This window comes from Lepidochelys kempii, chromosome 11 (genome assembly GCF_965140285.1).
Source record: "Lepidochelys kempii isolate rLepKem1 chromosome 11, rLepKem1.hap1, whole genome shotgun sequence".
In the NCBI taxonomy this organism is placed as follows: Eukaryota; Metazoa; Chordata; order Testudines; family Cheloniidae; genus Lepidochelys; species Lepidochelys kempii.
Window position 1 is genome coordinate 170,942 of NC_136390.1, and position 12,222 is coordinate 183,163.

Sequence of the window (12,222 nt, forward strand, 5' to 3'; positions counted from 1 at the left end):
AATTACTGTGATGGCTGATGTCCACACTACCCTCCTTCTGTCGGTGGTGCACGTCCTCACCAGAAGCGCTTCCACCAACTGAATAGAGGCAGTGGTGCGGGGACTGAGAGACAGAGCTCTCAGCCCCTGCCAGGAGCACAGCTGCTCCCAGGCTCTCGCCTCCCCACTCCCCGCCAGGAGCAGGGGCCAGCTGCTCAGGCTTCTTGGCTCCCTGAGTGGGGAGCCAAGCAGGGACAGCCCAGCTGGGAGTGGGGAGTCGGGGGCAGTTGGGCTCTAGCTGTCTGGCTGTCGTGTCAATTTGACAAGACACCCAACAGCCGATGTAAGTAACGTAGTGTCTACACAGACACTACATCACCCTAACTACACCGACACAAGTCTTATGCCTCTCGTGGAGGTGGAGGTATTATGTCGGTCTAGTACGGAACTTACATCGGCAGGACAAGGCTGTAGTGTGTACACTGACATAATTAGGTTAATGTAAGCTGCCTTACCTCAACCTTACTGTGTAATGTAGACCAGGCCTAAGTCCAAGCTACAAGGAAACATCTATCTATGCTTGTGATCCACAGCCGGGAACCCCTCTTCTGGAGTCAGGTGGCTTAGGGGCCTAAGTTGTTTCTAGCAAGAATGAATTAGGCACCTGCCTAGTTTTACACAAAACAGACAGAGGGTACAGGGAACCTCCTTCATAACCTTTATCCCAATGGTGACACAATCAATTTTTAATTATTGAATTATTTAATTAAAGTTGAACAACTTCAATAGGAGCAATAAATGGGAGGATTTCTTTAGGGATGGACAACCGCTAAGATAGATGTAGCTGATATTTAAAAAAAAAAAAAAAAAGAATTCAATGCAGCCAAGAAAAACATCCAATCTTTATTTTAAAATGGTCACCCTTGGTAAGTTGCTCAAATGCTTAATTACTCTCACTGTTAAAAATGTATGCCTTATTTCCAATCTGAATTTATCTAGCTTCAACTTCCAGTCATTGGATCTTGTTATACCTTTTCTCTGCTAGATTGAAAAGCCCATTATTAAATATTTGTTCCCCATGTAGGTACTTATAAACTATAATCAAGTCACCACTTATCTTTCTCTTTGTTAAGCTAAATAAATTGAGCTCTTTGAGTCTGTCACTATAAGGCATGTTTTCTAATCCTTTAATCATTCCAGTGGCTCTTTTCTGAACCCTTTTCAATTTATCTAGATCCTTCTTGAATTGTGGGCTCCAGAACTGGACACAGAATTCCAGCAGCCTTTGCCCTAGTGCCAAATACAGAGGAAAAGTAACCTCTCTTCTCCTACTCAAGATTCCCCTATTTATGAATCCCAGGATCGTATTAGTTCTTTTGGCCACAGTACCACACTGGGAGCTCACGTTCAACTGATTATCCACCCCCACCTCCAAGTCTTTTTCAGAGTCCCTACTTCCCAGGATGGATCCCTCACCCCCGCATTCCGTAAGTATGGCCTACATTCTTTGTTCCTAGATGAACAGATTAACATTTACCCATATTAAAACACATATTGTTTGCTTGCACCATTTACCAACCAATCCAGATCACACTACACTATTTACCATTCCTCCCAATTTTTGGGTCATCTGCAAACTTTATCAGTGATGATTTTATGTTTTCTTCCAGGTCATTGATAAAAATGTTAAATAGCACAGAGCCATGAACTGATCCCTGTGGGACCCCACTAGAAGCACACCCTTTTGATGACAATTTCCAATTACATTTTTATACCTATCAGCCAGTTTTTAATCCATTTAACTTGTGCCATGTTAATTTTATACAATTCTAGTTTTTTTATCAAAATGTTGTGCAGTACCAAGTCAAATGCCTTAGAGAAGTGTAAGTATTCCAACATCAACATTATTATCTTTTCAACCAAACTGGTAATCTCATCAAAAAGGGATATCAAGTTAAGTCTGACAGGATAAACCCACCCCCAGCCATTCTGTATAGAGTCAGGCGGCCTCTGAGCATACCTAATGGATCAGGCCCCACAGGAGAGGCAGACACTCCTCCCACAGTTCATGAATTGCACTGGGGCTTTGGCAGGAGACAAGCACCTGGATGCCCAGAGGGAGGCAGGAGGGCACATGCCCAGAGGCAGAAACACTGGCACCAAGGGAATTTTTAGTGCAAAAACTGGGGCACCAAGGAGGCTTAGGTGCCTACAGGATTTGGTGGCAGTCAAGCAGTTTTGAGGATTGCAGCAGGGCCTAAAAATCGGAATCAGGTGCCTAGATTCCTTTATGAATCCAGGCCTAGGACCTTACCCAAGTCCAAGTGTATTATATTAACACACTTACCTTCATTAACCAGACTTGTAATTTTGTCAAAGAAGAGTATCAAGTTCATTTGACATTTCACAAAATCATTTTGAAAGGCATGAATTACAAAGCAGCCTTGGAATGAATTACTGACTATGTTACTGTGTAATATTATTATTTATGTTCCAGTAGTGATCAGAGACCCCGTAATCAGGATCACTAAACTGACACTAAACTGGGAGGAGTGGTAGATACGCTGGAGGGTAGGGATAGGGTACAGAGGGACCTAAACAAATTGGAGGATTGGGCCAAAAGAAATCTGATGAGGTTCAACAAGGACAAGTGCAGAGTCCTGCACTTAGGATGGAAGAATCCCACGCACCGCTACAGACTAGGGACCGAATGGCTAGGCAGCAGTTCTGCAGAAAAGGACCTTGGGGTTACAGTGGACGAGAAGCTGGATATGAGTCAGCAGTGTGCCCTTGTTGCCAAGAAGGCCCAATGGCATTTTGGGATGTATAAGTAGGGGCATTGCCAGCAGATCGAGGGACGTGATCGTTCCCCTCTATTCGACATTGGTGAGGCCTCATCTGGAGTACTGTGTCCAGTTTTGGGCCCCACACTACAAGAAGGATGTGGAAAAATTGGAAAGAGTCCAGTGGAGGGCAACAAAAATGATTAGGGGACTGGAACACATGACTTATGAGGAGAGGCTGAGGGAACTGGGGATGTTTAGTCTTCAGAAGAGAAGAATGAGGGGGGATTTGATAGCTGCTTTCAACTACCTGAAAGGGGGTTCCAAAGAGGATGGATCTAGACTGTTCTCAGTGGTAGCAGATGACAGAACAAGGAGTAATGGTCTCAAGTTGCAGTGGGGGAGATTTAGGTTGGATATTAGGAAAAACTTTTTCACTAAGAGGGTGGTGAAACACTGGAATGCGTTACCTAGGGAGGTGGTGGAATCTCCTTCCTTAGAGGTTTTTAAGGTCAGGCTTGACAAAGCCCTGGCTGGGATGATTTAGTTGGGGATCGGTCCTGCTTTGAGCAGGGGGTTGGACTAAATGACCTCCTGAGGGCCTTTCCAACCCTGATATTCTATGATTCTATGATCATTGTGCAGGGATCATTGAGCAACATGCTACACAAACACATACAAGAGCTGCCGTCTGCCCAGAAGAGCTTACAATCTAGTTTGTCAGGATGCAAATGAATGTCTGTGTGAGTGTCACAAAAACCCGAAGACTAAAAGGGGAGGGAGGATGAGAGTAACAAATTAAAACAGGTTTAAAAGTCATTCTGTGTGTAATTTTGTATATTTTTTAAAACCTTTGTTCATTTTTTAAACTTCTGCCTCTTTAGGAAATGAGGCTCTACCAGATCAGCTCAGACTAGATACCTCTGGTTGGGGATCCTGGCTCCAATGGTGATCAGTACCAGATACTTTAGGTGTATGAAAATCTGTAGGGGACAATTTTTTTAAACCTCTGCATGTTTCTGTTTCTTTTTAAATATCTCCATATTTTTATTTACACACAGATCATAAATAACCATGTGTCTATCGACTCAGCTCCAGAGTGATTAGTGGGGGAAGCAAAAGTGGATGGGAATCTGGGAGGCAGTGACCATGAGTTGGTTGAGTTCAGGATCCTGACGCAGGGAAGAAAGGTAAGCAGCAGGATACGGACCCTGGACTTCAGGAAAGCAGACTTCGACTCCCTCAGGGAACGGATGGCCAGGATCCCCTGGGGGACTAACTTGAAGGGGAAAGGAGTCCAGGAGAGCTGGCTGTATTTCAAGGAATCCCTGTTGAGGTTACAGGGACAAACCATCCCGATGAGTCGAAAGAATAGTAAATATGGCAGGTGACCAGCTTGGCTTAATGGTGAAATCCTAGCGGATCTTAAACATAAAAAAGAAGCTTACAAGAAGTGGAAGGTTGGACATATGACCAGGGAAGAGTATAAAAATATTGCTCGGGCATGTAGGAATGATATCAGGAGGGCCAAATCGCACCTGGAGCTGCAGCTAGCAAGAGATGTCAAGAGTAACAAGAAGAGTTTCTTCAGGTATGTTGGCAACAAGAAGAAAGCCAAGGAAAGTGTGGGCCCCTTACTGAATGAGGGAGGCAACCTAGTGACAGAGGATGTGGAAAAAGCTAATGTACTCAATGCTTTTTTTGCCTCTGTCTTCACTAACAAGGTCAGCTCCCAGACTGCTGCGCTGGGCATCACAAAATGGGGAAGAGATGGCCATGCAGTGGGGGAGGTTTAGATTGGATATTAGGAAAAACTTTTTCACTAAGAGGGTGGTGAAACACTGAAATGTGTTACCTAGGGAGGTGGTAGAATCTCCTTCCTTAGAGGTTTTTAAGGTCAGGCTTGACAAAGCCCTGGCTGGGATGATTTAACTGGGAATTGGTCCTGCTTCGAGCAGGGGGTTGGACTCTGTGGAGATAGAGGTGGTTAGGGACTATTTAGAAAAGCTGGATGTGCACAAGTCCATGGGGCCGGACGAGTTGCATCCGAGAGTGCTGAAGGAATTGGCGGCTGTGATTGCAGAGCCATTGGCCATTATCTTTGAAAACTCATGGCGAACAGGGGAAGTCCCGGATGACTGGAAAAAGGCTAATGTAGTGCCAATCTTTAAAAAAGGGAAGAAGGAGGATCCTGGGAACTACAGGCCAGTCAGCCTCACCTCAGTCCCTGGAAAAATCATGGAGCAGGTCCTCAAAGAATCAATCCTGAAGCACTTGCATGAGAGGAAAGTGATCAGGAACAGCCAGCATGGATTCACCAAGGGAAGGTCATGCCTGACTAATCTAATTGCCTTTTATGATGAGATTACTGGTTCTGTGGATGAAGGGAAAGCAGTGGATGTATTGTTTCTTGACTTTAGCAAAGCTTTCGACACGGTCTCCCACAGTATTCTTGTCAGCAAGTTAAGGAAGTATGGGCTGGATGAATGCACTACAAGGTGGGTAGAAAGCTGGCTAGATTGTCGGGCTCAACGGGTAGTGATCAATGGCTCCATGTCTAGTTGGCAGCCGGTATCAAGAGGAGTGCCCCAAGGGTCGGTCCTGGGGCCGGTTTTGTTCAATATCTTCATAAATGATCTGGAGGATGGTGTGGATTGCACTCTCAGCAAATTTGCGGATGATACTAAACTGGGAGGAGTGGTAGATACGCTGGAGGGGAGGGATAGGATACAGAAGGACCTAGACAAATTGGAGGATTGGGCCAAAAGAAATCTGATGAGGTTCAATAAGGATAAGTGCAGGGTCCTGCACTTAGGATGGAAGAATCCAATGCACCGCTACAGACTAGGGACCGAATGGCTAGGCAGCAGTTCTGCGGAAAAGGACCTAGGGGTGACAGTGGACGAGAAGCTGGATATGAGTCAGCAGTGTGCCCTTGTTGCCAAGAAGGCCAATGGCATTTTGGGATGTATAAGTAGGGGCATAGCGAGCAGATTGAGGGACGTGATCATTCCCCTCTATTCGACATTGGTGAGGCCTCATCTGGAGTCCTGTGTCCAGTTTTGGGCCCCACACTACAAGAAGGATGTGGATAAATTGGAGAGAGTCCAGCGAAGGGCAACAAAAATGATTAGGGGTCTAGAACACATGACTTATGAGGAGAGGCTGAGGGAGCTGGGATTGTTTAGTCTGCAGAAGAGAAGAATGAGGGGGGATTTGATAGCTGCTTTCAACTACCTGAAAGAGGGTTCCAAAGAGGATGGCTCTAGACTGTTCTCAATGGTAGCAGATGACAGAACGAGGAGTAATGGTCTCAAGTTGCAGTGGGGGAGGTTTAGATTGGATATTAGGAAAAACTTTTTCACTAAGAGGGTGGTGAAACACTGGAATGCGTTACCTAGGGAGGTGGTAGAATCTCCTTCCTTAGAGGTTTTTAAGGTCAGGCTTGACAAAGCCCTGGCTGGGATGATTTAACTGGGAATTGGTCCTGCTTCGAGCAGGGGGTTGGACTAGATGACCTTCAGGGGTCCCTTCCAACCCTGATATTCTATGATTCTATGATGAGAGCAGGGTGAAAGGGGCCTCAGGGCCATGTCCTAAGCAGGTTGATGTATCAGGCCTCGAAGCCCTGCAACCTGGGTCAAGATCTCAATCAGAGGAACTTGAGCAATGTGGGTTGAGTGGGTTAAGCTACTGGGGCTTTGATGAAGTGTGCCAGCAAGCTAGGGTATCAAGGGGAGAGAGGGAGGGACAGAGCCATGGTGAGAGACTATCTGGGCTTGGACAGCAGGGTGCATAGTTCACAGAATCATACTTACCTGCTTTGGTTGTAACCTGGGCTCCTCCAGCCGTCATGAACTCCATGTTTCCCAGCTGAAGGGTGCCAGAGAGAAGTTTGAAGATGTCCTGTATCTCTTCGGTGCTAAACTCCATCACTTTCAGAGCAGTCTACTCAAAGCCACAAAGAGAAGACATAACTTACATCAGCAGGACCATGCTGTTTAAAATAGGAGGCTCAGAATCACAGTCACTCAGATGGAAGAGACCTATTAGGGAACATATAGCCCATCTCTTTTGGAGTGATTGTACATTTATTAGTGTATTTTTAGACCTTTTCTAATCCCCTCTCTCATCATACACATTATACCCAGCCATAGAGCTTTCTGCTTACCTATTCTTCCCACCAGGTTTCACCTCTGCCCCTACACTAAAATCACCATGGTTCAATGTCATTGCTAGTTCAAGTTTGTTTCCCTTATATTTTAATATGCTAAATACACTTATTTGGCCTCGTTTTCACCAAACACACAGAGTCAGGTCTATCCAAGTTCCAGGGATAGATGTATGAAGTGTCCACACCACACATTTTAAACAGTGTTGTAATCAGGTTACCTGGCTCAGTTACATTTATAACCTTTACCTTCTGCCTTACTTTGTGTATTCAAGGGAAAGCATCCCTTCTCCTGACCAAACCCCTCACCAAGCCAGACAATGTGGTGCACGAGCCATGCTAGATAACACAAGTGAAATGCCAGAGCAATGCATGCAGGTCACATGATGTTGCATTACTTCACGCAATGTCCGACTCTTCGAGCAGCTTTGTGCTGGAGACAAGGCCACTCTGACTCTCTCAGGCATTGCAGCACCTGCATGGTGTTCTCAGGCTGACTCCCATTTTTGAGTCTGGGTTTCATCCCTTTTAATCTGTGAAAATATTCCTGTTCCATTCATATTTTAATTGCTTCCCCTGTTCAAGGGCCAAACCCCATCCAATACCAAAAATGATTAACCACAGAGGCTATCAGGGATGGGGAACAGAAGGAGTACTTGTGGCACCTTAGAGACTAACCAATTTATGTGAGCATAAGCTTTCGTGAGCTACAGCTCACTTCATCAGATGCATACTGTGGAAACTGCAGAAGACATTATATACACAGAGACCATGAAACAATACCTCCTCCCACCCCACTCTCCTGCTGGTAATAGCTTATCTAAAGTGATCACTCTCCTTACAATGTGTATGATAATCAAGTTGGGCCATTTCCAGCACAAATCCAGGTTTTCTCACCCTCCGCCCCCCCACACAAACTCACTCTCCTGCTGTTACCAGCAGGAGAGTGAGTTTGTGTGTGTATGGGGGTGGGGGGTGAGAAAACCTGGATTTGTGCTGGAAATGGCCCACCTTGATTATCATACACATTGTAAAGAGAGGTTTCAGAGTAACAGCCGTGTTAGTCTGTATTCGCAAAAAGAAAAGGAATACTTGTGGCACCTTAGAGACTAACCAATTTATTTGAGCATAAGCTTTCATGAGCTACAGCTCACTTCATCCGAAATGCATACAGTATGCATCCGATGAAGTGAGCTGTAGCTCACGAAAGCTTATGCTCAAATAAATAGGTTAGTCTCTAAGGTGCCACAAGTACTCCTTTTCTTATTGTAAAGAGAGTGGTCACTTTGGATGGGCTATTACCAGCAGGAGAGTGAGTTTGTGGGGGGGGGGGGGCGGAGGGTGAGAAAACCTGGATTTGTGCTGGAAATGGCCCAACTTGATTATCATACACATTGTAAGGAGAGTGATCACTTTAGATAAGCTATTATCAGCAGGAGAGTGGGGTGGGAGGAGGTTTCATGGTCTCTGTGTATATAATGTCTTCTGCAGTTTCCACAGTATGCATCCGATGAAGTGAGCTGTAGCTCACGAAAGCTCATGCTCAAATAAATTGGTTAGTCTCTAAGGTGCCACAAGTACTCCTTTTCTTTTTAGGGATGGGGAAATTACTCTAAAGAAATTGCCACAAGATCACAGAGGAAGTGCCACATGGGACCAAGGAGAAGAACTCACCATGACCTTGTTGAACATCTCTAGGTCATTCAGGTTCTCATCACTCACACAACCGGACTGGTTCAGGTAGCGATAGCTCTCCGGTTCAGAGAGAGACAGGGCTTCTGCAGCGAGCCAGTCCCCCAACATCACAGAAAGAGAGGGGGGCAGGTGTTAGTTTACTCAGGAATCAGCTGACATCCTTTGCTACTTTTTCCTTCTCAGTTATTGTGAGGGCAAGGTAGTGGAGAGGCCTTTAGATCTGGAATACTAGCAATTAGTGAAACACATCAAGATTTTATTCTCAGGCCAAGCTCCAGATATTCTAAGCCTGTCTTCACCTCTGATATAGGGAAACCACTCCTCTTTTTAAAGCTGGAGATTCACTGCTAAGAGTATTTAAATTAACAGGAAGGAGGGTATAAATCTAATCCCTATGGGATTCACCTAACCAACTGCTCTCCCACTTTTCAACAAAAACAAGCCTGGGACAGTCAGAAAACAACATGTGAGACTGTGTGGAAGGATAGAGAAAAAACTGTTACCTTTCATAATTGTTGTTCTTCGAGATGCGCTGCTCATGTCCATTCCATTCTAGGTGTGTGCACACCCACATGCCCAGTCGTCGGAGATTTTTGCCTTAGCGGTGTCTGTAGGGATGGCTGTGGCACCCCCTTAAGTGCTGTGCTCATGCATTGGTGTATTAGGTGCTGCTGGCCCCATGCCCTCTCACTTCCTTCTTGCTGGCAACTCCAGAGGACAGAAGTGCAGGTAATGGAACGGACGTGAGCAACACATCTTGAAGAACAACAGTTAACGAAAGGTAGGTAACCATTTTTTCTTCTCTGAGTGCTTGCTCGTGCCGATTCCATTCTAGGCGGCTCACAAGCAGTGTCAACGGAGGTGGGCTCAGGATTCACGGTCTTGCAGCTTGCAGCACTGCTCTGCCACAGCCAGCATTGTCTCGGGCCTGCTGGGTAAGTGCATAATGAGATGTCAACATGTGGTCGGACAACCAGGTGGCAGCCTTGCAGATATCCTGGATCGGCACTTAGGCTAGGAAAGCTGCCAAAGAGGCTTGTGCCCTGGTTAAATGGGCGGTTAAAATCACCGGAGGGGGCACCGTGGCTTGGTTGTAGCAGTAGTGGATACAGGTAGTAATCCAAGCCGAGATCCTCTGGGCCAACACTGGACAACCTTTCATCCTGTCAGCCACTGTGATGACTAACGGCGACAATTTACGAAAAGGCTTGGTCCTCTCAATGTAGAAGGCTAGCGCCCTTCTGACATCCAGAGACTGCAACCTGCACTCCTCCTCCAACTTATGAGGTTTAGGAAAGACAGGTAAGAATATGTCCTGAGTAATATGAAACTGCGAAACAACCTTGAGTAGGAAGGCCAGATGCTGTTGCAGTTGGACCTTGTCATTGTAAAACACTGTGTAGGGCAGCTCCGAGGTAAATGCCTTAATCTGGGAGACCCTACGGGCAGATGTTATTGCCATTAAGAAACCACCAGGAGAGAAGCAGGAAGCCAGAGGCTCAAAGGGGATTCCCGGGAGCCATGACAGCACAAGATTTAGGTCCCATGGAGGAATGGGGTCCCTGACAAGAGGGTAGAGGTGCTCTGGGCCCTTGAGGAACCTGGCAGTCATGTCTTGGGTGAAAACCAACCTACCCTCGAGCAGAGGATGGAAGGCCAAAATAGCAGCCAAGTGGACCTTAACAGATGAAAGAGACAGACCCTGGAGCTGAAGATGCAGGAAGTAATCCAGGATTAAGTGCAGCAAGGTCCTCTCGTGTCGAATGCCTTTATCCGAAGTCCAGCATGTAAACCGTTTCCATTTGGCCAGATAAGTTGTTCTGGTAGAGGGCTTTCTGCTGCCCAGCAGGACCTGCTGGACACCGGCAGAGCATAGCCACTCATACACATTCAACCATGTAGCAGCCAGGCCATCAGGTGCAGCACCGTCAGGTTTAGATGCAACATGCTGCCATGGTTCTGAGAAAACAGGTCCAGATGGAGCGGTAGCTGTAACGGGGCAGGCACCGAGAGGTCCAGCAACGTGCCGAACCAGCGCTGGTGTGGCCAAGCCAGAACTAGGAGGATTACTTTCGCTCTGTCCTGCTTGATCTTCACAAGGGCTCTGGATTAATGGCACTGAAAGGAAGGTGTACCTCAGAGCCCCCAACCGCGGGAGCAGGAAAGTGTCCGACGGGGAGCCTGTCAGCCCCCCAGCTCAAACAGAAAGCATGACATTTTCTCTTGTGCCCAGGTGCAAAGTAATCCGCCTGGGGAGCCCCTCACCTTTGAAAAATGATGTTGAGTACTTCCGGATGGAGCAACCACTCGTGGCGAGACAAAAACTTCCTGCTGAGGCGATCTGCCAATATGTTCCTGGCCCCAGGGCGGAGAGCAGCCACAAGATGCATGGCTGAACACAGAAGTTCCAGAACCTGAGGGCTTCTTGGCAAAGGGCTGCGGACCGGGCTCCACCTTGGTTGTTGATATAGAACATAACGGCAGCATTGTCCATCAGGACTTGAACCACCCTGCCTTTTATATGAAGCAGGAAAGCTTGACAGGCCAGACGTACTGCTTTGAGCTCCCTGACATCTGTGTGTAAGGAACGATCACGACTTGACCAACGACCTTATGTCCCAAGGTCACCCAGATGGGCTCCCCACCCCACATCCGAAGCATTGGAGACGAGAGTGGCCGACGGGTATGGGGCCGCGAAGGGGACTCACCCCAATACCAATGCAGGGTCCAACCACCAAGCGAGTGACAACAGTATGTGGTCCAGAACCTTGACTACCCGGTCTATGTTGTGTCTGTTGGGGACGTAAACTGATGCCAGCCATGCCTGTAGGGGCCTGAGATAGAGTCATGCGTGCCAGACCATGTAAATGCAGGCCATCATGTGGCCCAACACCCTCAAACACATGTGGGCAGTGGTGAGACAGTGGGCTTGCATCTGAGAGATTAGGTCTGACATAACATGGAATCGGGCTTCCGGGAGGAAGGCCCTGGCCTGAACAGTGTCAAGGACCACTCCTATGAGCTCTGTGTGTTGCACCGGAACAAACCAATTTTTTTCTCATTAATCAATAGACCTAGTTTGCTCCACATGTCGCGATCTAGATCAAGGTGCCACCACTCCTGATGCCGAGACTAGCCCTTGATCAGCCAGTCGAGGTATGAGTAAATTTGAATGCCCCAACACCTCAGGTAAGTGGCCACTGGCACCATGCACTTTGTAAACTTTCTCGGGGCTGACAAGAGACCAAAGGGCAGCACCATGAATTAGAAATGGCGCTGGCCCAACATGAAACGGAGGAACTGTCTGTGTTCTGGGAAAATGGAAATATGGATATATGTGTCCTTCAAGTCGAGGGCAGCGTGCCAGTCTCCCAGATCCAGGGAGGGGATGAGGGAGGCAAGGGAGACCGTGTGAAACTTCAACTTCTTGAGATGCTTGCCAAGGTGACGCAGGTCAAGGATGGGTCTTAGGTCCCTTTTGCTTGTGTTGAGCAGCCAACGGTCTGATGTCACTCATGACCATGCCGACTGGAAGGGGCATAAGCGGTTGTGGAAAGAACAGGAGGATGGATCCAGGTACTTGACTGAGGCGCT

At 47.1% G+C, this 12,222-nt stretch overlaps 1 protein-coding gene across 1 annotated transcript in view; it reads right to left on the bottom strand.

Moving 5' to 3' along the window:
• Positions 1-12,222, bottom strand: part of LOC140895349 (unconventional myosin-X) — a 274,354-nt gene that overhangs the window by 160,262 nt on the left and 101,870 nt on the right. Inside the window, exons 9-10 of the mRNA XM_073304794.2 lie at positions 8,608-8,711; positions 6,581-6,710 (exon numbers count right to left, since the gene is read on the bottom strand). Coding sequence (XP_073160895.2) covers positions 6,581-6,710; positions 8,608-8,711 — 234 coding nt within the window. The remainder of the gene's footprint in view (positions 1-6,580; positions 6,711-8,607; positions 8,712-12,222) is intronic.